Here is a 26,523-nt window from a genome sequence, read left to right as displayed (position 1 = left end):
AACAGAGACATGAAACACAGGGATAAATACACCAGGGATAAAAAGAGACACCTGGAGGTGGGTGGAGACAAGCACAAGGACAGGTGAAACAGATTAGGGCGTGACAGAAATTTCTGTGGTGTCCACAAGGTTTGGCCTACAAACTAATATGACCCCTCTATGGAACATGTACATGTTGGTTGTTTTGCTCTAGGACACCCACAAGCCTCTCAAGACTCATCTGAAGGTAGCCCTGTACCAGTTAAAAATGAATGGAAGTACTGTATTGGCTGTATAGATGTAGTTTAGTGCCAAAATCTGGTTAAAAAATGGGTTAAAAAAACATAGAAATAAAAATCCTGATCCTTCTTTTGTCTCTCAGATATGTGACAAACACATAAATCAAACTTCCTTTTGATTTATTTTTGACTATGTATGAATCTGTTATTCAATGTGTTTCTATGGGCTACTAGCAGTAAGGCCAATTTCAATGTTTCATAAAAAAATGTTGAAAAAAAACTAAAGGGGTCCTAAAATTGAAAATCAAATATCTAAATGATCCGTTGTATTACCATCTTAAAACAATTTCATATGTTAGTTTAGTTTAGACCCAGTGGGACTTAGCCCCCAATTACAGTGTTTACTATTGAGTTACAGATTATACATATTGCAGCAAGCTAATGAAATGTGCAAGCTGGGCAAGCTACTGAAAATACAACATACTACCTTAATTATTATTCAGATATTGTCCCTTGTAGAACAACATTTTACCTCAGCAAAAATATCAATATTGTTGTAAGAATTATACTGTAATTCATATTTTACGATGTCAGTGGAAAACAACTATATAGTTAGTTTCAAAATATATTTAGTAAATACAGAATATAAAATTGACAACATACAGTATCAACAATTCCCACTGCAGAATTATGGAAAATATACAGTACCAGCCAAAGGTTTGGACACACCTACTCATTCCGGGGTCTTTATTTCTACTATTTTCTACATTGTAGAATAATAGTGAAGACATCAAAACGATGAAATAACACATATGGAATCATGTAGTAACACAAAAAGTGTTAAACAAATTCTTCAAAGTAGACACCCTTTGCCTTGATGACAGTTTTGCACCCTCCTGGTATTCTCACAACCAGTTTCACCTCGAATGCTTTTCCAGCAGTCTTGAAGGAGTTCCCATATATGCTGAGCACTTGTTGGCTGCTTCTCCTTCACTCTACGGTCCAATTCATCCCAAACCATCTCAATTGGGTTGATGTCGGGTGATTGTGGAGGCCAGGTCATCTGATGCAGCACTCCATTACTCTCCTTCTTGGTCAAATAGCCCTTACACAGCCTAGACGTGTGTTGGGTTATTGCCCTGTTGAAAAACCAATGATAGTCCCACTAAGCGCAAACCAGGTGGGACGGCGTATCGCTGCAGAATGCTGTTGCCCTTGAATTCTAAATAAATCCCTGACAGTGTCACCAGCAAAGCACACCCACACCATCACACCTCCTCCTCCATGCTTCACGGTGGGAACCACACATGCGGAGATTATCCATTCACCTATTCTGCGTCTAAAATAGACAGTGGTTAGAACCAAAAATCTCAAATTTGGACAGATTTCCACTGGTCTAATGTCCATTGCTCATGTTTCATGGCCCAAGAAAGTTCCCTCTTCTTATTGGTGTCCTTTAGTAGTGGTTTCTTTGCAGCAATTCAACCATGAAGGCCTGATTAATGCAGTCTCCTCTGAACAGTTGATGTTGAGATGTGTCTGTTAATTGAACTCTGTGAAACAGTTATTTGGGCTGCAATTTCTGAGGCTGGTAACTCTAATGAACTTATCCTCAGCAGCAGAGGTAACTCTGGGTCGTCCTTTCCTGTGGCGGTACTCATGAGAACCTTTATCATCATAGCGCTTGATGGTTTTTGCGACTGCGCTTGAAGAAACGTTCCAACGCAAGTTCTTGAAACGTTTTGTCTTCATTTATTGATAGATGGTCATTTCTCTTTGCTCATTTGAGCTGTTCTTGCCATGATATGGACTTGATCTTTTACCAACTAGGGTTATCTTCTGTATACCACGCCTACCTTGTCACAACACAAGTGACTGGCTCAAACGCTGTAACGTGTACGCTGGGAGTCGGGAAGAAAGTTCAGGGAGTGACATTAATAATAAATAACACAAGGAACAAAACAAGAAACATGAGTAGAGTACAGACATTAAACAACGGAACATAAACAATAACCCCTAGGAAAAATAACCAAAAGGATTGACATATATAGGGAAGTTAATCAGGCAGGTGATTGAGTCCAGGTGAGTCTGATGAGGCGCTGCAGCGCGTAACGATGGTGACAGGTGTGTGTAATAATGAGCAGCCTGACGACCTTGAGCACCGGAGAGTGCATGTGACAAACACATCAAGAAGGAAAGAAATTCCACAAACTAACTTTTAACAAGGCACTCCTGTTAATTGAAATGAATTCCAGGTGACTACCTCATGAAGCTGGTTGAGAGAATGCCAAGAGTGTGCTAAGCTGTCATCAAGGCAAAGGGTGGCTATTTGTTTAACACTTTTCTGGTTACTCCCTGATTCCATATGCGTTATTTCATAGTTTTGATGTCTTCACTATTATTCTACAACGTACTGTAGAAGATAGTAAAAATTAAGAAAAACCCTAGAATGAGTAGGTGTGTCCAAACTTTTGACTGGTACTGTATATTTTTAAAATAAAACATGTTTTACTAGCACTGACTTTTCTGATAACTACTTTGTTGAAGGAAAATGTACTTGTTACAATTGTGGTATGTTGTTGTCTCACCTAGCTATCTTAAAATGAATGCACTAATGTAAGTCACTCTGGATAAGAGTGTTTGCTAAATTACTAAAAATGTAAATATGTAAATATACAACATTTGGTGAATCCAGATTGTTATGATATTCAGTCCATTTTCCACTTCCACACCCCACCCCTAGATGTCATCAGCAACCAGGTCACATGCTGAGTTCAGCAAGTTAAGGCGATAAATGAGATGATTGCTCACACACAACATTGACTTGAACTTTAAATCACACTGTAACACTAAACTTCCACGATACGGATTAAATAGAGCCCACAAACGTCAATGAACAAACGGTTTGGTCTGGACGACTAGAGTCAAGACTGAGGTAGCCGTGGACCTGTCCAATTTCACTTGGTTATTATACATCTGCAAAACAGCTAGTTGTTCTATGACCAGTGCCTTTCTTTTTTATGTTGCACATGTGCCTCTGCCTGCTAATTTATTCAAACCTCTTTGTGCTTGAATGTTAGCCAGCCATCAGAATCACAGCTGGGTAAGGCCCCATTATCTCCTGTACTTAACTGCTGTCCAATTACTGACACAGGCTGGAATGCCTCTATAGGTCTGAAAAAAGCTATGTTCCCATTTTCTAACCTTCATGGTGTCATGTTGGAAAAATGGATTGAAAACCTCCATGTGATAGCAGAAGATGCCAGAAGGGCAATGCAAACACAAACGGCTGGGAATAAACAATACGAGGAAGAGAAAATGTTTAATATATCAAGTAGACAAATCATTTTACAATGATAGAGATGTTATGAAAAGCCACACTGTTGATTTTGTAGTGTACATCTATTTATATACATATACCTATCTATACATCTACATTTATTGTCAGATTTGAAAAACATGTCTCTGTGTATGTATCATAAATATACCAATAGATACAGTACATGTTAGATATTCTCAGACGGAATTTGTTTTCAAGTGATCAGCTCCAAAGCTAAGTTGTACATCTTTGAGATATCATTACCAGTGAGACATTCTCAGTGTACAGTCGTGGACAAAAGAATAAGAAGAGAAGAGAATACCACAAATATACATTTTCACAAAGTCTGCTGCCTCAGTTTGTATGATGGTAATTTGCATATACTCCAGAATGTTATGAAGAGTGATCAGATGAATTGCAATTAATTGCAAAGTCCCCCTTTGCCATGCAAACGAACTGAATCCCCAAAAAACATTTCCACTACATTTCAGCCCTGCCACAAAAGGACCAGCTAACATTATGTCATTGATTCTCTCTTTAACACAGGTGTGAGTGTTGACGAGGACACGGCTGGAGATCACTCTGTCATGATGATTGAGTTTGAATAACTGACTGGAAGCTTCAAAAGGAGGGTGGTGCTTGGAATCATTTTTCTTCCTCTGTCAGCCATGGTTACCTGCAAGGAAACACGTGCCGTCATCATTGCTTTGCACAAAAGGGGCTTCACAGGCAAGGATATTGCTGCCAGTAGGATTGCACCTAAATCAACCATTTATCGGATCATCAAGAACTTGAACGAGAGCGGTTCAATTGTTGTGAAGAAGGCTTTAGGGCACCCAAGATTCAGCTGCGGGATCGGGGCACCACCAGTACAGAGCTTGCTCAGGAATGGCAGCAGGCAGGTGTGAGTGCATCTGCAAGCACAGTGAGGCGAAGACTTTTGGAGGATGGCCTGGTGTCAAGAAGGGCAGCTGAGAAGCCACTTCTCTCCAGGAAAAACATCAGGGACAGACTGATATTTTGCAAAAGGTACAGGGATTGGACTGCGGAGGACTGGGGTAAAGTCATTTTCTCTGATGAATCCCCTTTCCGATTGTTTGGGGCATCCAGAAAAAAGCTTGTCTGGAGAAGACAAGGTGAGTGCTACCATCAGTCCTGTGTCATGCCAAAAGTAAAGCATCCCGAGACCATTCATGTGTGGGGTTGCTTCTCAGCCAAGGGAGTGGGCTCACTCACAATTTTGCCTAAGAACACAGCCATGAATAAAGAATGGTACCAGCACGTCCTCCAAGAGCAACTTCTCCCAACCATCCAGGAACAGTTTGGTGATGAACAATGCCTTTCCAAGCATGATGGAGCACCTTATCATAAGGCAAAAGTGATAACTAAGTGGCTCGAGGAACAATACATTGATATTTTGGGTCCATGGCCAGTAAACTCCCCAAACTCCAAGCATTTATTATGCAAGAATGGTCTGCCATCCTTCAGGATGTGGCCCAGAAGTTAACTGACAGCATGCCAGGACGGATTGCAGAGAGCTTGAAAAAGAAGGGTCAACACTACAAATATTGACTCTTTGCATCAACTTCATGCAATTGTCAATAAACGCCTTTGACACTTATGAAATGTTTGTAATAATACTTCAGTATTCCATAGTAACATTTGACAAAAATATCTAGACACTGAAGCAGCAAACTTTGTGAAAATTAATATTTGTGTCATTCTCAAAACTTTTGGCCACGACTGTAGTGTGGGATGCACTTTGAGAATCATGTTCTAACCCCTCTTAAAATGGAAGTGCATAGTTCCTTTCAACACTAATCACTACCACTTTTGTATCCTTTATATCAATAAATAATATGAATGATTATTCACAAAATATACAGTACATCCAGTGCTTTGACACTTAAAGGTAGACGGGGCTACAGTATATGGTTACCACAAAGAGCAAGCGACTTTAACAAAAACAAAGACTGTGTGAAGCGAGAGGCTGCACGCCTCCGCATTTGTTGCCATGCAGCTACTGTATTATGCTACAGGAGAGATGTGAACTCCCATACACATGTGCAGATGCCAGTATCTGTGTTGGCGCTGACGAGGGCAGCCTCTTGCCTCATTCTCTCTGCAATATCTCTGGCCACAGTGGTGATCGTGATCAAAAAGGTTAAATAAAAACACATCACATCATATTGCTGTGTCTCAGTGGTTGTTGTGGAGCTTACAACATCTTATGTAGGACTTGACACATACAGAAAGAATGCCCCAATTCACTACAATGCTAGGAAACTTCTCAAGAGGAATAACCATTTCGTAGGCTTTCTAGGCTACTGTCAATTTAACATTATAAGGTGGTTTCATTATGGGGTGGTTTCCTGGAAATAGATTAAGCCTAGTCCTGGACTAAGAAGCAGGCTCAATGGAGAATGTTCATCAAAAAATATTTTTAATCTGTTTCTGGGAAACCACACTTATGGATAACAAAAGCTTAAAGGACCATCTGGAGTTGCTGCATCCATTTTTGGACTAAATTGATGATATAGCCATTGAATCTTAAATAATATAACTCATAAATGCTTAAAGAGCTTAGTTCAACTCTCTTACCTCAGTAGAACCTAAAATGTTTGTATACAAAGACAATGTAAACAAACACTGTATAGCTTCAAAACACAGTTAAATCTATAATTTTGATCTCATGGATGATCAGTCATTGCATCCATAGCTCTGTCTATGAATTTGAGTGTAGTTATAGTTCTCAAGCCCCATCCCATTAGCTGTTTTGTTATTTGTTATTGTTTGAACTCCGGATGTGCCCTTTAAAGCCTGATTTACACAGTCACAGAGAATGAAGGATTTTTATTAAAAAATATCCAAACCTGACCGCAATTCTATCATATCCTGCAGCAGAACATTTGAGCATCGTTATTACTATTCTCTGTGGGTTTCTCCCTCACATTTCTGTGGCGATAATATCCTCATAGTGTAACCCTGAGCTGTGGATGTCCACTTCAAACTCCGGTCGACTCTCCAGCTCTGCTGTGAGCTCCTGCAGGATCCTCTTCAGATCTTGGTTCTTCTTGTGCATCTGCAGATAGTTGAGCTGAAGCTGCTTCTGGTACTTGATGACTCTGTCCTTCTCCCTGTTCCACGTCTGTCTCTCATGCTCAAAGCTGTTCGACAGCCTCTCCTGAGTCTCTCTCTCTTCCCTGAGCTCAACTTTCAGTTTCTTCACCTCTCTCTGCAGGGAGTCAGTGCTCATGCTCCCTCCAGTGCCCCCACTCTGGTCTGACCTCTCCTGGGCCTCCAGTTTGGCCTTTTGCTGCTGCCTATGTTCTTTTGCCAGGGCCAGGTCCTTTTTCATTTCATTGATGTCTGTCTCCAGTATGTCCACCTTTGCTCTTAGTAGATCAGCCTCATTCTTCTTGCGCTGGAGCTCATTTTGGCATACCTGGGGTGGAATATATGAATTGTGTCATTATCAAATGCATTTTTCTATTGAACATGGAGGTCAAGCAGATAATGGCCTAGGTTTAGCATTGTCACTCACTCTTAAATGCAATTTACATTGGCTCACCACTAGTGTAGCGGCTAAAAATCAGTAAAGAAATCTATTCTGTTTGCATATCATACTTCCTCTGATTTTCTTTTAAGAAAAGTGACGTAGTACCTCCACATCCACACTGCGAGAGCATATCTTTTCCTCTTGCAATTTGTTCTGCTTTTCCAGTGCCTCCATTTTGGACCGGGTCTCCTTCAGTGAGGCCTTGAGGCTGACGATGTCATTCAGCTTGTGAGTGACACAAGCCTGGGAGTCCCTGAGTTGCTGCTTCAGCAGTGAGATCTCCCCAGCCTTTTGGCATACCTAATAATAAATGGAAAGGGTAAAAACTGTGTTGAACTAGTGGTTGCTTTTGTCCAATACATTTTTGAAATGACATAGACCCGGGTGTTCAGTAGCTATAACTCGTTTTTCCTAGTGACCTGACCACAAAATACATTGAGCACTAGTCACAGTCTACAATTAGCCCTGGTAAGACCATATGGACCATATGGTCAAAACTCCTGGCTCATGACACCTGCTGGCCACTTACCTCCCACTGGGTCTCCTCTAAGGTGGGGTCTAGTTGGTTCTTCTCCATCTCAAACGACATCAGTTTGACCTCTATCAGGTCCTTCTCCTGGGTCATCTGGACCAGCTCGTCCTGGAGCCTCTGGTTGTCCTGTTGCAGCTGGCTGACCTTCAGCTGCAAGGCCTGGTGGTTCTTCACGGCCCTCTGGGAGACCTGCCTGAGCTTGGTGGAGCACCTCTGCTTCAGGCCCTCCATCTCCTCAACACAATACCTCTGCTTCTCCTCAAACAGCTGGCACGTGTCCACCTCTTTCTCCTCAAAGCTCACCTGTAGCTCCTGCAGCTCTGTCTCACTCTCCAGCAGCCTCTGCTCCAGCAGCTCAATTAGGGACTCATCTGTGGAGATGGGTGAGCGATTACAGCCCCCCATCTCCTCCAAGAGAGGGCTAGGCTGCTGAGGTGAGGGGAGGGAGATGGTGTCCCTGTTAGCCTTCTCTGCCCCTCCATTGCTTAGAGCTGCGACCCTGGCACTGGCACTTATGCCATTTCCGTTGGTCCATGTAGAGAAGGGGGGCTGCTGGGGATGGGTCATGCCATGGGCTGTGCCTCCTGCACACTGAGTCAATGGGCCTGTGGAAGCACTGTGGCTCCCACTGGTGCTGTGAGTAGGCAGGCTGGACATTGAATCCTGCCCAGAGTCTGAGAGGGTCCCTGAAAATGTGTCCTGTTGGGGCTCCTGGGAGTCTCTGGTTTTCTCTGGGGGACTAAGGAGGTGGGTGAGATTGTTGTGAGTCTCTGTGGAAGAGGTGCTCCTGGGGATGACTGGCTTGAAGGCTGTGGGCCGGATCAAAGCCTTGTCCATATTCTAGAGGTAGAGGAAGGAGATGGAACAAATTAAGTCGATTAGATAACATGTTGGTCTGGAGAACCAATGGAGATGTTCATGTAAGCAAATAATACTGCCAATGACTAATCCATCATTTAGTGCTGGGGGGAACAGATTATATCCACCCAGAAATGTGAGATTTGTACATGTAATTTACATGCAATGTATAAATATACAGAACACATTAAACTGTCATGAAAGATATGCAACATAAGATATTTCTGTCTGTCTGGAAACACCCGTAGTTATACCCAACCTCCTCCTCCACCTTGTTGTACTGCCTGAGAAAATATGAAAAGCCCTACTCTGTGATAATAATCCCTTAGAATCGATTGGTGCTTCAATTTAAGTAACATAATTTTAAAAATCCCTAAACAATTTTGGGCTTTGGATGCATCTCAATCCACTGCATCCGCCTATGTGGCACTTCCGCATCTGTGGTGAAAGTTGACAAAGCTAGAGAGGTGTTTGTCAGACCAAAAGACATCCTGAAAATCAGTCTTCTCACAAAAACGTCTGTAGCGTCGGAACGGTTTGACCTACAAAACTATTACGACCCCTCCATGGAAAGGGGAGACTCTCACAAACATGAGTGTCACAGGACTCATCTGAAGGTAACCGGCACCGGGTTTAAAAATGAATGCAGGTATGAAGTTAGTTTTGTGCCAACCCCAAAAAAGGGTTAAATATATGTAAAAAAAAATACAAACAATATTATCTGATCTTTCTTAGATATCTCCTAGATGTAGGACAGACACATTTCAAAACCTGAAATGATTATGATTTATTTTCGGACTGTTTATGTGTTTATGACAATTTATGAATGTGTTATACAATGTGTTTCTCTGGGCTGTAATAGTAAGGGCCAAATTCAATATTGAATCTTTTTTTATATACTTAAAGGGGTCCTAAAATTCAAAATCATGTAGTTAAATGATCCATACTATGACCACCTTAAAACAATTCCATGTCAGCTTAGAACACTTAGATTTACAGGGGTTAATAATGTGTGGCACCTTTAAAGTGTGAGAGGTAAGCTTGTGGACACCTGTCCAGCTTTGGGAGACTAGTCAAGTATCATATCACCTCCACCCTACCTGATACCCTAGACCCACTCCAAATTGGTCCACTGACGATGGAATCGCCATCACACTGCACACTACTCTATCCCATCTGGACAAGAGGAATACCTATGTAAGAATGCTGTTCATTGACTACAGCTCAGCATTTAACACCATAGTACCCTCCAAACTCACTATTAAGCTCGTGACCCTGGGCCTCGACCCCGCCCTGTGCAACTGGGTCCTGGACTTTCTGACGGGCCGCCCCCCATCTCCACACCGCTGATCCTCAACACTGGGGCCTCACAAGGGTGCGTTCTCAGCCCTCTCCTGTACTCCCTGTTCACCCATGACTATGTGGCCATGCACGCATCCAACTCAATCATCAAGTTTGCAGACGACACTACAGCGGTAGGCTTGATTACCAACAACGACGAGACGGCCTACAGGGAGGAGGTGAGGGCCCTCGGAGTGTGGGGTCAGGAAAATAACCTCTCACTCAACATCAAAAAAAACAAAGGAGATGATCGTGGACTTCAGGAAACAGCAGAGGGAGCACACCCCCATCCACATCGACGGGACAGTAGTGTAGAAGGTGGAAAGTTTTAAGTTCCTCGGCGTACACTTCACAGACAAACTGAAATGGTCCACCCACACAGACAGTGTGGTGAAGAAGGCACAACAGTGCCTCTTCAACCTCAGGAGGCTGAAGAAATTTGGCTTGTCACCTAAAACCCTCACAAACTTTTACAGATGCACAATCAAGAGCATTCTGTTGGGCTATATCACCGCCTGGTATGACAACTGCACCACCCTCAACCGCAAGGCTCTCCAGTGGGTAGTGCGGACTGCACAATGCTTCACCGGGCGCAAACTGCCTGCCCACCAGGACACCTACAGCACCTGATGTCACAGGAAGACCAAAAAGATCATCAAGCTCAACAACCAACTGAGCCACTGCCTGTTCACCCCGCTATCATCCAGAAGGCGAGGTCAGTACAGATGCATCAAGCAGGGACCGAGAGACTGAAAAACAGCTTCTATCTCAAGGCCATCAGACTGTTAAACAGCCATCACTAACAATAACGCCACTTTAATCATGTTTACATATCCTACATTACTCATCTCATATGTACAATGGGGAGAACAAGTATTTGATACACTGCTTTTCTGTATCAAATACTTATATCATGCAATAAAATGCAAATTAATTACTTAAAAATCATACAATGTGATTTTCTGGATTTTGGTTTTAGATTCCGTCTCTCACAGTTGAAGTGTACCTATGATACAAATTGCAGACCTCTACATGCTTTGTAAGTAGGAAAACCTGCAAAATCGGAAGTTTCTCATATACTTGTTCTCCCCACTGTATATACTGTATTCTATACCATCAAATGCATCTTGCCTATGGCGCACGGCCATCGCTGATCTATATATTTATATGTACAAATTCTTATTCATCCTTTTACAGTTGTGTGTATAAGGTAGTTGTTGTGAATTTGTTAGATTACTTGTTAGATATTACTGCATTGTCGGAACTAGAAGCACAAGCATTTTGTAACACTCACATTAACATTTGGTACCCATGTGTATGTGACCAATAAAATGTGATTTGATTTATTCAGAGAGCAGGGTTTGCATAAGAACATCACTGATGACATCTTACAAAATATCAAGCCATTGCAATACTTACTGTGATTTTCATTAATAGAATATAGCCATTCATTCTTGAAGAATAGAACTTATATAATGCCTTCTTGAGCGCACAATCATAAGGTTATATAAGGTTATTTTACTCAATTGCTTGTTTTTGCTGTCATTTTAGTCTTTGTTAACAAATACGGTATAGTTTCAAAATGTTTACAATTGTTATTTCATTCTCTTGGACTGTCAGTCCTTTCACCTAGCTATGTCTATGGCTTTGAGTGTGGTTACGTGCTGCTGCAGTTAGGCTAAAAAAACTAACTCAGAATTGGGGCTTTAGTCATCAACCTTGGAGATGGTTCAAAACAGACTGGACAACACAAGGCTTGGTGCTTCAACAGAGGTAACGTGGTTGTTTGCTATAGTACCTACTGTGCTTGTCTGATCTTGTGTTTGACGTTGTCTTACTGGTTATTAATTATACAACACAGGTATATTCAAAATTATGTTGAGCAAGTCAGAGTCTCACCTTCTCCAGTTTCCCAGACATAGGCAGCAGTTTAGGTGTCTCTCTACCGTCTGGTTCCATATCAGTAGAATGTCCCTCTCCTACACGATCTTCTGTTGGGACGCCTCTGCGGTGAGTCACCCGCGACTTCTGGCTCACCTTTAAGTAAAATAAGTCCTCACTTCTGGCTGCCTGAGAGATGTCTTTAGTGGTGTGGTTGGAAGACCCCTGAGCAAAGCTGTACTTCAGTAGGCCATCCAGGCTCCGGCCCGTTTTCCGGGGATGGCCTGCCTTCTTTAGTTTGTACTCCGTGGCCTGACGGTGCTTGCTGTGGAGACTGGAACCTGAGATGAAGCTGCTGACACTTCCCATGGTCTCTGGGCATAGGTGAGGGCAGAAGAGATGTCCTGGCAGCTTTAACGTAAGCTGTTGAAGAGGTACTGGGAATGGGTGTTATACTCTTGACCCCAGGTCGGTATTGTCAATGTTTCCATCTGCAGGGAAGACATTTCGATTTCAGATGTTTTGTTATTGTTGTATTTTGTGAATGTAACTTTGTTCTATAAAGGGATTTATTTTCTGCAACAACCATACTGTAGACCGGCGGTAGGCCACCCTGTTCATGGAGTGCCACTGGTACTGCAGGAATTTGTTCCAACAAGGCACCACACCTAACCAATTGAGCTAATTGATCAGTTCAATGATTGCCTAAATTCAACACACCTGGTCTTCCAGGTCGGTTAAATCAAAAACATAAAGTACCTGCTGCCCTCCATGACCAGGGTGGCCTACCCCTGCTGTAGACGTACCCTATCTTCCTCACCCCTGCCCTGGGAGATACAAGGTCCCAGATGTTGGCAACCATGGTCTCTAATCCTCTAGGGAACAGACCTATAGTGTATTTTCAGTTCACACTAGTTACTAATAAGCAGAGGTCTCTGAGTGAATGATATTGCCTTTGGGGCTCCCCAACCACCTGGTGTCCTTTCTTTAAGCATAATGTCCACAGGAACAAAAGCATGGTTTCAAAGGGCCAACTATAATAGTCCCATTAAGTAGTACGTAGCTGACGGCTAATCTGTTGCAAATCATTATTTCCACAGTGTGGCTGGCCTGAAAGACATGCATAGCTGTCACTGTTAATGCTCTTCATGATTAGAGTATTGTGCAAGTGCAGTTGTTTAGATTGAATAAGGAGCATTAGTTTTGCACTGTTTGTCTCTCAGGAGGAGATGAAAAGATTGACAAAACATGCGCCTCTTTTGCTCATCTTATGTTTTCATAGAAAATGCAATAATAGCTATGTGGACAATGATTAGAATCACAATGGACAGAGAATACAGCCACTTGGCCACTATCCAGTACAGCATGTAAGAATGAAAAATATATTTAGCTTCATTCAGGATGAGGATACGTTCTACATGATTGTACTGTTTGGTATTGTTCCCTTACAATGCACAAATAATAGCTAATAATAATCTAGATGTATACCTGTTCAAGTACAGAACAAATGCCAGATGCCACATGTAAACAATCTTTGACATCGTTCTTCTCCCCTCCCCCCTGCAGGCTGTCTGGTTGATGTATCTCAACTAATTCTCTCACAATCCCTTTCAAATTCTAGAATTTGCCACCAGAATTCACCACAAGACTAGAAAATATTCACATTGACTTACTGCCACGGAAAAGCATCCATCTAGCAGACTAACGCGCTGCAATCGGTCCAGTCCTGGAAATACCACGTAGCTGTGTTTGTGTGTCTGAGTGTGTGTCTGAATGAACCAATCATGCAGTGAACACATCACCACGCCAAGAGGGTACCGTTCTGAGGGGGTGGGTCTTCCTTTACTGACATGTAAATTCAGCAAGGCAGGAGATGGGACCTTGGAAGCCCCCCCAGGGGATGGGACCTTGGAAGCCCCCCCAGGAGATGGACCTTGGTAGCCCCCACAGGGGATGGGACCTTGGAAGCCCCCCCAGGGGATGGGGTCTTGGAAGCCCCCCCAGGGGATGGGGTCTTGGAAGCCCCCCCAGGGGATGGGACCTTGGAAGCCCCCCCAGGGGATGGGGTCTTGGAAGCCCCCACAGGGGATGGGACCTTGGAAGCCCCCCCAGGAGATGGGACCTTGGAAGCCCCCCAGGTGATGGGACCTTGGAAGCCCCCCCAGGAGATGGGACCTTGGAAGCCCCCCCAGGAGATGGGACCTTGGAAGCCCCCCACAGGAGATGGGACCTTGAAGCCCCCCCAGGAGATGGGACCTTGGAAGCCCCCCCACGAGATGGGACCTTGGAAGCCCCCCCACAAGATGGGACCTTGGAAGCCCCCCCAGGGGATGGGACCTTGGAAGCCCCCCCAGGGGATGGGACCTTGGAAGCCCCCCCAGGGGATGGGACCTTGGAAGCCCCCCCACGAGATGGGACCTTGGAAGCCCCCCCAGGGGATGGGGTGTACAACATGTGCTCCTTTTACACCGGCACACGCCACTCAAGTGATTAACTCCTTTCCTCACAATGGATTCTTTACACTCCCAAACTCCCTCTGCCCCTTTTCTCCATCAACTGACTGTGTAATAACCTCCCCTCCCCTCTCTGTTCCTCCCCTCCCTTCTCTGTTCCTCCCACACTGCCCTGCACCCACTGAACAAACACCTCTCTGGCTGAAGAGAAAGATCCCCTCTCTTTCTTTGTCTCCTGAAGTGTGCCAGTCTTTGTGTGGACTCTTGTCTGGTAGTTGATGTACTCCTATTAAACAGACAACACCATATTTGAGTGTAAAATATATGACTACACTTTAGAATAAATGGCAAATGGTGCAGTGGGAAAAAGTGGGAAAAGTACCCAATTGTCATACTTGAGTAAAATTAAAGATGCCTTAATAGAAATTGACTTGAGTAAAAGTCACCCAGAAAAATACTACTTGAGTAAAAGTCAAATAAAAGTATTTGGTTTTAAGTATAGTTAAGTATCAAACGTAAATGTAATTGTTAAAATATACTTACGCTTTAAAAGTAAAAGTATAAGTCATTTTTAATTCCTTACATTAAGCAAACCAGACGGCACGGTTTTCATGTTTTTTTGAATTTAAGAATAGCCAGGGGCTATCTTCAACACTCAGACATCCTTTACAAATGAAACATGTGTGTTTAGTGAGTCCACCAGATCAGAGGCAGTAGGGATGACCAGGGATGTTCTCTTGATAAGTGCGGGAATTTGAGTATTTGCCTGTCCTGCTAAGTACTTTTGGATGTCAGGGGAAATGTATGAAGTAAAAAGTACATTATTTTCAATACTTTACACCACTGGTGCTGCTGCTGAGGGCTTTAAGCGGCTTTGAGTCGCATTCAGTGCTACTATATCAGTTTAAGCTCGCCCACATTCTCAGCCTCTGTAGAAGTAAGCCCTTGTTTTAGACAAGCTGTCTAAATTGTTTCCACCTTTTAACATAAAAACCTTAATTGATCAACTTTTCCATGATAGGATGTTGATCAGAGGAATATTTTGCACAATGTTCACAGATGGACCCTTTAAGGATATCCATTCCAAGTGCTCTGCATTAGCAGTAGGGCAATATTTCCTTAAATCTGTGGTTAATTGCACTCATTTTACATTGACTATCATAGTTAGTTAAGATAATGTATGTGAACTGTCTCCACTAAACCTATCAGAGGGTCTTCTTATATTTAGGAAAATGTTGTAATTTCATCAAGATTAAGCCTACATCATCGAAATGTATATAGATTATAAACATCCATCTGACCTTCAGGCCTTCTAGGATCACCATGATTAAGGTTTTCAGTCACTGGAGAACGATTGGGGTGGGTGGGGGTTTTGTGGCGACACAGAGTGGGGTTTGAAGGGAGTGATCTCTTTGAGTGAGTGTGTGTAGTGGGAAGAAGGGTTGCTGCTGGTTCCCCCAAGCCCCAGCTGACCTGCCTGACACAAAGCCCTGCCACACAGAGGACCAGCTGGCACTCAGACACCCACAGTGACACACGTAGCCAATCCAATACCTCATAGAGGCTAGAGCAGGGTCATAAAGGACAGGATTTATAACTAAAAATCAAATCAAATGTTATTTGTCACATGTGCCGAATACAACAGGTGAAATGCTTACTGATAAGCCCTTAACCAACAATGCAGTTCAAGAAACAGAGTCAAGAAAATATTTTCTAAATAAACTAAAGTAAAAAATAGAAAGCAACACAATAAAATAACAATAACGAGGCTATATACAGGGATACAGGTTAGTCGAGGTAATTTGTACATGTAGGTAAAGTGACCATGCATAGATAATAAACAGCGAGTAGCATCAATGTAAAAACAAAAGTGTGTGTATGGGGGGGTTTCCTTAGGGAGAAAAGGCGTTGTCGTGCCCTCTTCACGACTGTCTTGATATATTTTGACCATGATAGTTTTCCAATACAGCCCCGTTGATGTGAATGGGGGTGTGTTTGGCCCTCCTTTTCCTGTGGTCCACAATCAGCTCCTTTGTCTTGCTCATGTTGAGGGAGAGGTTGTTGTCCTGGCACCGCACCACCAGGTCTCTGACCTCCTCCTCTCATCGTTGTTGCTGATCAGGTCTACCAACGTTGTGTCGTCAGCAAACTTAATGATGGTGTTGAAGTGTATGCTTGGTCACGCAGTCGTGGGTGAAAAAGGAATAGAGGAGGGGACTAAGCGCACACCCCTGAGGGGATCAGCGTGGCATATGTGTTGTTGCCTACCCTTACCACCTAGGGACAGCCCGTTAGGAAGTCCAGGATCCAGTTGCAGAGGGAGGTGTGTAGTCCCAGGGTCCTTAGCTTAGTGATAAACTGAGCTAAGCACCACCGTGCTTTGTGGGCACTATGATGTTGAACGCTGAGCTGTAGTTAATGAACAGCATTCTCTCATAGGTGTTCCTTTTGTCCAGGTGGGAAAGGACAGTGTGGAGTGCAATGGAGATTCCGTCATCTGTAGATCTGTTGGGGCGGTATGCGAATTGGAGTGGGTCTTGGGTTTCCGGGTTTCCGGGATGACGGTGTTGATGTGAGCCATGACCAGCCTTTCAAAGCACTTCATGGCTATTGACGTGAATGCTATGGGGAGGTCTCACAAGGAACGTGCTGCTGGGCTCTACTGTACCTCAATAGCCACAGGGCCAGATGGCACTTCTTAGAAGTACCGTCTCGATATGGTCAATATTTAAAGAGTTACATGTGTTTTCTATTGGGGTCGCAATGTGCACATGCACATATCTAGATACAACTAGGTAAAAATGTCTATTTCATGACAACATCAAGAAGTTTTGTCAAGTTTCGCCATACAGTTGAAGTCGGAAGTTTACATACACCTTACCCAAATACATTTAAACTCAGATTTTCACAGTTCCTGACATTTAATCAGAGTAAAAGTTCCCTGTCTTAGGCCAGTTAGAATCAAAACTTTATTTTAAGAATGTGAAATGTCAGAATAATAGTAGAGAGAATGATTTATTTCAGCTTTATTTCTTTCATCACATTCCCAGTGGGTCAGAAGTTTACATACACTCAATTATTATTTGGTAGCATTGCCTTTAAATTGTTTAACTTTGGTGAAACGTCTCAGGTAGCCTTCCACAAGCTTCCCACAATAAGTTGGGTGAATTTCGGCCCATTCCTCCTGACAGAGCTGGTGTAACTGAGTCAGGTTTGTAGGCCTCCATGCTCGCACACACTTTTTCAGTTTTGCCCACAAATTTTCCATAGGATTGAGGTCAGGGCTTTGTGATGGCCACTCCAATACCTTGAATTTGTTGTCCCTAAGCCATTTTGCTACAACTTTGGAAGTATGCTTGGGGTCATTGTCCATTTGGAAGACCCATTTGCTTTAACTTCCTGACTGACATCTTGAGATGTTGCTTCAATATATCCACATAATTGTCCTTCCTCATGATGCCATCTATTTTGTGAAGTGCACCAGTCCCTCCTGCAGCAAAGCACCCCCACAACATGATGCTGCCACCCCCGTGCTTCACGGTTGGGTATGGCGTTCTTTGGCTTGCAAGACTCCCTCTTTTTCCTCCAAACATAACGATGGTCATTATGACCAAACAGTTCTATTTTTGTTTCATCAGACCAGAGGACATTTTTCCAAAAAGTACAATCTTTGTCCCCATTTGCAGTTGCAAACCGTAGTCTGGCTTTTTTTATGGAGGTTTTGGAGCAGTGGCTTCTTCCTTGCTGGTTATGTCGATACTGTGGATATAGATACTTTTGTGCCTGTTTCCTCCAGCATCTTCACAAGGTCCTTTGCTGTTGTTCTGGGATTGATTTGCACCTTTCGCACCAAAGTATGTTCATCTCCAGGAGACAGAATGTGTTTCCTTCCTAGTGGTATGACGGCTTCGTGGTCCCATGGTGTTTATACTTGCGTACTATTGTTTGTACAGATGAATGTGGTACCTTCAGGTGTTTGGAAATTGCTCCCAAGTATGAGCCAGACTTGTAGAGGTCTACAATTTTTTTTTCTGAGGTCTTGGCTGATTTCTTTTGATTTTCCGATGATGTCAAGCAAAGAGGCACCAAGTTTAAAGGTAGACCTTGAAATAAATCCAGAGGTACACCTCCAATTGACTCAAATGATGTCAATTAGCCTATCAGAAGCTTCTAAAGCCATGACATCATTTTCTGGACATTTCCAAGCTGTTTAAAGGCACAGTCAACTTAGTGCATGTAAACTTCTGACCCACTGGAATTGTGATGCAGTGAATTGTAAGTGAAATCATCAGTCTGTAAACAATTATTGGAAACATTACTTGTGTCATGCACAAAGTAGATGTGCTAACCGACTCACCAAAACTATAGTTTGTTAACAAGACATTTGTGGAGTGTTTGAAAAAATGAACTTTAAACCTGTTTGGGATAGAGGGCAGCATTTTCATGTTTGGATAAAAAGCATGTCCAGAGTAAACTGCCTGCTACTCAGGTCCAGTTGCTAATATATGCATATTATTAGTAGATTTGGATGGAAAACACTCTGAAGTTTCTAAAACTGTTTGAATGATGTCTGTGAGTATAACTAAACTCATATGGCAGGCAAAAACCTGAGAAAAATCCAACCAGGAAATGGGAAATCTGAGGTTTGTAGTTTTTCAACTCATTGCCCATCGAATATACAGTGTCTATCGGGTCAAATTGCACTTCCCAATGCTTCCACTAGATGTCAACAGTCTTTAGAACCTTGTTTGATGCTTCTACTGTGAAGGAGGGGGAAATGGGAGCTGAATGAGTCAGTGGTCTGTCAGAGTGGCATGAGCTGGTCACACGCCTTCACATGAGAGTTAGCTTGCGTTCCATTGCATTTCTGAAGACAAAGGAATTCTCCGGATGGAACATTATTGAAGATTTATTGATTCTATAAAGATTGATTCTATACATCGTTTGACATGTTTCTACGAACTGTAATATGACTTTTCTTCTAAACTTTTGCCTGGACCTGCCCGCGCGTCGTGAGTTTGGATATGTGAACTGAACGCGCTAACAAAAGGAGGTATTTGGACATAAATTATGGACTTTATCGAACACATCAAACATTTATTGTGGAACTGGGATTCCTGGGAGTGCATTCTGATGAAGATCATCAAAGGTATGTGAATATTTATAACGCTATTTATGACTTCTGTTTACTCCAACATGGCGGATATCTGTATGGCTTGATTTGTTGTCTGAGCGCCGTACTCAGATTATTGCACGGTTTGCTTTTTCCGTAAAGTTTTTTTGAAATCGGACACAGCGGTTGCATTAAGGAGAAGTATACCTCTAATTCTTTGCAAAGCACTTGTATCTTATATTAAAGTTTATGATGACTATTTCTGTAAATTGATGTGGCTCTCTGCAAAATCACCGGATGTTTTGGAAGCAAAACATTACTGAACATAACGTGCCAATGCAAACTGAGATTTTTGGATATAAATATGCACTTTATCAAACAAAACATACATGTATTGTGTAACATGAAGTCCTACGAGTGTCATCTGATGAAGATCATCAAAGGTTAGTGATTAATTTTATCTCTATTTCTGCTTTTTGTGACTCCTCTCTTTTGCTGGAAAATGGCTGTGTGTGTTTTTGTGACATGGCTCTGACCTAACATAATCATATGTTGTGCTTTCGCTGTAAAGCCTTTTTGAAATCAGACATGATGTCGAGGTTGGCTCTCCTGCCTGTTCAGGCGGTGCTCGGTGTTCGTCATCAGCGTCCTACTAGCCACTACCGATCCCTTTTCGTGTATCTGTTGGTTTTGTCTGATTGGTTTCACCTGTGTGTTGTTTAGTTAATTAGTGTCTGTATATGTAGTAGGTTGTCCCGCCCTTGATTTGTGCGGGATTGTTATTTGTGTATTCATGTCAGTCGGTGTATCTTGTGTTCATATTCTCCGGTTTGTCTTTATCCTGTGTTGGATTGTTCACCCTGTGTGTGTTGGGTTGACCGTGTTTCTTGTTCACCGGAGAATAAACTGTCATATCGGTATCTGCTCTCTGCGCCTGATTCCACCCACCTTGATTAGATGTGACACATGATGAGTAGATTAACAAGAAGTTAAGCTTTAATTTGGTGCATTGCACTTGTGAATGTATAAAAGTTACATATTTAAAACAAATATTTTTGAATTTTGCGCGCTGCCTTTTCAGTGGAATGTTGTCGAGACCTTAAGAAGTTTTAATGACTTCAACCTAAGTGTAAGTAAACTTCTGACTGTATTTTCAACTGTATTTTTGTTATTAATAACTAATATCATGTATTGAAAACACCAGTCTGACTTGCTGTCCCCTCGTGGCACGTAGACTGTGAATAGGGAGAGGAGACAAGATGATCAACATTGTTAGCCTAAGGTCCTCCCAGTCATGACAAAGCCATTATGCTTAGCTCACATAAAGTGGTGAGTGTGTGAGTGTGTGTGTGTGTGTGTGTGTGTGTGTGTGTGTGTGTGTGTGTGTGTGTGTGTGTGTGTGTGTGTGTGTGTGTGTGAGAGCCATCGAAAAGGGTAGTACATGACAGAAAAAGCATTTCCAGTGTGTGATGGGGTGAATAATTGAACATGAAGGACCCGTCTCTCTCGCTGTGTAGCCTGTCAAGGATCCCCTGACATCGCTTGACATCGTCAGGGGTGGCAGGTAGCCGAGTGGTTAGAGCATTTGGCCAGTAACCAAAGTGTTGCTGGATTGAATCCCTGAGCTGACAAGGTGAAAATCTGTTGTTCTACCCCTGAACAAGGCAGTTAACCCACTGTTTCCCGGTAGACTGTCAATGTAAATATGAATTTGTTCTTAACTGACTTGCCTAGATATACAAAATAATCTGTTATTCATTGTGTAGAAAGTATGAGTAATCTTCTTTAAAATTAGACTGTACTGAGAATGATGTGGGAGGCAAGCGTCTATCTTTCACTGTCCCTCGTTTTCCCCTGCTATCCGTCCATCCAGGCTCTGCATGCACTAGTGTGATGTCTCCTCCTTAGAGCATACAATGGGATCTAATTGGATGATCCACTTAGTATATTACTGAGGAGGCTGTGAGTAAATGACCCCTTAGCACTGAAGAGTGAATCGCACATACTTACTGCCACTGAGGGAAGAGTGAGTGTCTGTGTGTGTGTGACATCAATCAAAATGTCAACTTTATGTTTGAATTTGAGGTTGCATGATTTAGCTGCCGGTGGGTATTTTGTAGGCTACCCTAAGTGTCTTTCAATCAATCATTTTGAGTGGTTGAGGAAAGGGCTTTGTGTGGATGGGGGGCAAGGTTAAATGAGTGTTGTGATGAAGTGAGCACACACTATACTCATTAATTCAGCACTATTGTTTTTCATTGAGACAAGAACAGCCAGGCCCATTTTAATGGAGACCTATCTCTGAAATTAGAATGCTTGCCTGAAGCGATTTCGACACTCTGAAATTAGACATTAGACTGACAAACAATCAACTTTTAGAGAGGAGGATGTCCATTCTATTCATTGTATTTCTGGGCTGCCTGCTATTTACATTGTGAAAGGCATTTGCATAATTCTAGCAGCTGGGCTCCAAACAAGGATAAACGTGTCTTTAATTGAGTCCAAATGGTACCCTTTACCCTTTAATGACCATGCTGCAAAACGACAAGTGCTAAAGGCTTTATGTTTTTTTATATACATTTCCGTATTGCGCTACGTTATCCACATTCTACATCGATGATTGTTCTCTGATGGCTGAACACTTAATGTTACTGGAAGTGCCTGGAATCTATCCAAAAATCATTTTAGAGAGTTGTGTGTGTCATCCGTTAGATGCTCTCCGTAATCATGAATCATGAAATATTTACTTCTTAGGTTTTTATCTCTGAGTTGGACTAAAAATGAAACGACAGTGAAAATGTATGGCAGCAAATATTATTATTTTTAGAATTTGCATCATGCCCATGGGCCATGGCCAATTTGAGCTTCAATCTTTTTTTTTATTAGTTTTTTTCAGACTAACCTGCATCTAAAACGGAAACTGCAGTGACCCGTTCCACTTGCGACAGAAAACTAAAAAGGAAGTAGGATTCTAAAGTAAGTAAAAGTAGCTCTAGGTATCTCTCTCTTTCAATAATGTAGAACCACAGACTGAAAGCTTGTGGACCCAAAACAAGCTGAGGCCCCTTTTAAGACAAGAAGTGACAGGAGTGTCTACTGAGATGCATTAGTGGAGGAGTACATTTAGCTCCAAACTTTAAAGAGCATTGGCCATGCTAGGTAGAAAGTTCTATATTGTTGGGGATGGTATTACACTGGCTTAAACTCAAAGCCTTGAATCAGGGGGCTGAATATCCTGTGACAGAGCTGTTAGGTTTGAAGTAGAGCCAGGCCTCTTATCTGGACCAGCCATTAGTGACACAGAAGCTGTGGTTGCACCTTGCGTTAACAGGTGGTTGTCCTCATCTGATTAAGATGATCCGATCATTATCTGATCGGGATTTGTTGCATCTACACATGACTTAAAATGTGTTTCTTATCTGCCCGCTGCGTCTGCATTGTGACCAAATTCCCTGGTCCCTCCCTGTATGCAAATTATTCCAACCTGTCTTAGACCTCTTGGTATGACGCAAGCTGTTCAAATCAACAGAAAATAGCACACTTGTATAGTCAATAGTTTTATACTCTCATCATTACAGCCTACTCTTGTTATCAAACTATTTAAGACTGGGTGTATATAGTCCCGATAACCTTGACCTTGACCTAATTCGCTATGATAATTCGATAATTCGGAGCCAACTCTCTCTTTTTTCTGGACACTTCTATAACATACCATTTACATCCGAAATACAATAAGTTGTCCTTTAAAGGTCTAATCCAGCCATTTGTATACCAATATCAAATCATTTCTGGGTAACAATTAAGTACCTTACTGTGATTTTTAAAATTAAAATGGCTTCTTTCAACAAAAATAGTTTCTTAGCAAATAGCAATTTCTCAAGCAATAGTTTTGTTAGGACTGTGGGGAGGGGGAAAGCTGTGGTTTGATATTCTTATTGGCCAAAACTCCATCCCACAAAACATGTTGAAATTTCAGGAGGACTTTTCAAACAGCTCTTACACTAAAATGGAATTATCACTATTTTCACAATTTCACAGTATGGAATTATATTTAAAATACAGGTAAATCACAGTTTTACTGCACTGGGCCTTCAACTAGTGTTTAAGGTTAACATTGGCTGTTGTTTGTGCAGCTGACATTTGAGGACTTAATGTACTTTATGTTCTGATTTTTAAAGGAAATAAATATATGCATATTTGGGGGTGGGGCATCAATGTTGTGTTTTCATTCGCTGTGCTAAAACTATAGCAATAGCATCCCTACATTAGCATTGCTGAATCACGCCTTATATACACATGCTGTATTTGGGTATCTGGGCCAGTTATTTTGAGAGCTTCATTAGCAGGTTTTAAGGTTAGTCTGAAGACACTGCAGATGGAATATAAGAAAAGACTGTGCTGCTTTCCAAAGCCTGTCATCTCCAGTTTCACTACACCCACACATCTTCCTGTATCCATTTTTATTCCCAGCATAAAGCTGCACGATAATGCATGGCTGAACATGTCTGTGCAGGTGCCCTGTTTATCCAATATCTAATCTTGTCACCAGACCCTGTATTCAAACCTGGCTGCAGGTTTCAACAAGTACTGTTCCCAGATGTCACAATGGTTTGACGTTATGGCAGTGTACACTAATCTCCTTGTTTGATGTACACTGGGGTGGTAGGTTGTCAGTTAAGAGAATAAGGATCTATTTCTGTCATGAATTGTGTCTAATGAATAAGTGATTTGATTTATTGTTATTTTATTGTCTTGCATTTTCCAGATAGAAATACAGTTTATAGATTTAGTACAGCAACACAGATGCCCCCTGCTGTAAACTGTGTCATTTGCTGTTTCTTCTATTCACTATTCACTATTCTTCTATACATAGTATATTGATAGTTGTAGTTTCAACAACAGGACTTGATAGTGTTTAGAGGCAGTAGAAGGCTGACACCTCAGTCAGGACCAAGGTGCATGTACTCCAGAGAGTTGTTCTTTAGAAAACAAGCTAAACACCTGCACTAAAAGGATCAACTTTTCAACTCTTTAATTGTTAAAATACATGTTATTCTTCAATCATGGACTGCAAAAATCTCCTCTGCTTACAGTAAAGAATTGCCGAATCAGAACACATCCAAATGCTCAACTTCTTTCCAATGCCTTTCCATGACTTCCTAGCATGTTTGCCCTGGGCTAGTCAATATGATCTACTTGTAACCCATCACATCCAGTTTAGCAGCCATAACATGTTGATCCTGAGCCCTACGGGGACCTACCTCCATTACTGAGTGCTGTGCTGCTTTCCTGGGTCTGACTCTTCCCTGTAGAGGATGGCTAGCGCTGGTGTGGTGGGAAACACAGGCGCAATGTTTCCTTTGGTGTTTATGTTTCTTTGTCCTCTCAGCCCGTATTCATCTCTCCGTACTGTGTGTTCACTTCATCCCATCGACCAGGAAGTGAACACTGTCATCCTCCTACAGAAACACACCATTTTGCTTTCTCCCTCTTTTTCCTTCTCGTTTACCTTGTTTTCTCCCACTCTCTCACTACCACTCACTCTGCCTCTTTCTTGCTCCCTCCTCCTTTCTTTTCCTCTCACTCTCCTTTCATCCTATCTCTGGAGCGATATGTCTCCCACTCTGCTTTCTTTACCTACCTACCTCTCTCTCTCTCTCCTTCTCTTTCTCGCTCTCTCTCTCTCTCTCTCTCTCCTTCGCTCTCTCTCTCTCCTTCTCTCTCTCTCTCTCCTCTCTCTATCTCCTTCTCTCTGTTTCTCCTCTCTAATTGGCACTTAGACCGACTCAGCCTAGAGGTTCTGTTATTCTATACAAACATATAAACAGCCCACTGTTCTTATTGGATGAGCCCACTGTTCTTATTGGATGAGCCCACTGTTCTTATTGGATGAGCCCACTGTTCTTATTGGATGAGCCCACTGTTCTTATTGGATGAGCCCACTGTTCTTATTGGATGAGCCCACTGTTCTTATTGGATGAGCCCACTGTTCTTATTGGATGAGCCCACTGTTCTTATTGGATGAGCCCACTGTTCTTATTGGATGAGCCCACTGTTCTTATTGGATGAGCCCACTGTTCTTATTGGATTAGCCTACTGCTCTTATTGGATGAGCCACTGTTCTTTTTGAATGATCTTTTTGGATGCCCAATGTTCGTTTTGGATGAGCCCACAGTTCTTTTTGGATGAGCCCACAGTTCTTTTTGGATGAGCCCCATGTTCTATTTGGATGAGCCCAATGTTCTTTTTGGATGAGCCCACTGTTCTTATTAGATGAGCCCACTGTTCTTGTTGAATGCCTCCACACTCTTCTAAAGCTATTCCTAGGCACGGTGTGCATGTAATTCTACCCACAGTGCCTTCAAAATGTCTAATCTCTGTTGTATTACTTTATGTTTATAATAGGAGCAGGCAAATCAATCATGAGTTAATAACAACGTATTATGTAACAGCCTACACAATATCTCTACTCATTGTACAGTTTGTGAGTATTAGGTAGACTTGTGTGATGAAAATGGGGTTGGTTATATATGAAAGATAAATTCTGACAATGCTCTGGAGCTGATGCTATGACTCATCCTCTGTGTCTCCTGGTCTTAGCACTCAGTGTTCAACTCCTGAGGATTAAACCTGCTTCACTGTGTCTCCCTGGTCTTTAACGCTCAGTGTTCAGCTCCTGAGGATTAAACCTGCTTCCCTGTGTCTCCCTGGTCTTAACGTTCAGTGTTCAGCTCCTGAGTGTTCACTGTGTCTCCCTGGTCCTGCACTGTGTCTCCCTGGTCTTTAACGCTCAGTGTTCAGCTCCTGAGGATTAAATCTGCTTCACTGTGTCTCCCTGGTCTTAACGCTCAGTGTTCAGCTCCTGAGGATTAAACCTGCTTCACTGTGTCTCCCTGGTCTTTAACGCTCAGTGTTCAGCTCCTGAGGATTAAACCTGCTTCACTGGTTTCTCCAGTGTTCAGCTCCTTTAAACCTAATTCAGTGTTCAGCTCCTGAGGAAAACCTTGTGTTTCCCAGCCCTCTTCAAGAGAGCTGAGCTGCTTCAGACGCTCTAACACTTAAAAGGCTTCGAAAACAGACTGCGAAATTAACTGTTTAAAACAAGTAAAAAGGTACAAAACTGATGGCTAAACTGTGGCTCATCTTACACACACAAGGATCTCTCAAATTATGACACCTGCTGTTCAACTAACCAAATGGATACAGAACCAATTAGGGAAGAGGTGCAATTGACATTGCAGCTATCGTA

General features: G+C 42.4%; 1 protein-coding gene across 2 annotated transcripts; it reads right to left on the bottom strand.

The window, feature by feature from the left end:
- Positions 1 to 3,521: 3,521 nt before the first annotated feature.
- Positions 3,522 to 24,963, bottom strand: LOC135532616 (leucine zipper putative tumor suppressor 1-like). Of its 2 annotated transcripts, XM_064960116.1 has the most exons (5): positions 24,536 to 24,963; positions 11,727 to 12,199; positions 7,626 to 8,468; positions 7,202 to 7,396; positions 3,522 to 6,982 (listed from the first exon to the last, which is right to left on the bottom strand). In XM_064960116.1, the coding sequence occupies exons 2-5, from the start codon at positions 12,075 to 12,077 to the stop codon at positions 6,485 to 6,487; spliced, it is 1,887 nt and encodes a 628-aa protein (XP_064816188.1). In that variant the 5' UTR covers positions 12,078 to 12,199; positions 24,536 to 24,963; the 3' UTR covers positions 3,522 to 6,484. The 2 variants fall into 2 exon arrangements, with proteins under 2 accessions (XP_064816188.1, XP_064816248.1); XM_064960176.1 differs by lacking the exon at positions 11,727 to 12,199.
- Between the last annotated feature and the right edge of the window lie 1,560 nt (positions 24,964 to 26,523).

Source organism: Oncorhynchus masou, chromosome 1, assembly GCF_036934945.1.
Source record: "Oncorhynchus masou masou isolate Uvic2021 chromosome 1, UVic_Omas_1.1, whole genome shotgun sequence".
NCBI lineage: Eukaryota > Metazoa > Chordata > Actinopteri > Salmoniformes > Salmonidae > Oncorhynchus > Oncorhynchus masou.
Note: the sequence above shows the minus strand (reverse complement) of the source record. Positions and strands in the feature narration are given on the sequence as shown.

Excerpts from the sequence above, each read along its gene's own strand:
- LOC135532616 (XM_064960116.1), bottom strand. The coding sequence starts at position 12,077 with ATGGGAAGTGTCAGCAGCTTCATCTCAGGTTCCAGTCTCCACAGCAAG. Across the intron at positions 7,397-7,625 it reads TAGAGGAGACCCAGTGGGAG|GTATGCCAAAAGGCTGGGGA; the intron begins GTAAGTGGCCAG and ends ATTTATTATTAG. Across the intron at positions 6,983-7,201 it reads CTCGCAGTGTGGATGTGGAG|GTATGCCAAAATGAGCTCCA; the intron begins GTACTACGTCAC and ends ATTCCACCCCAG.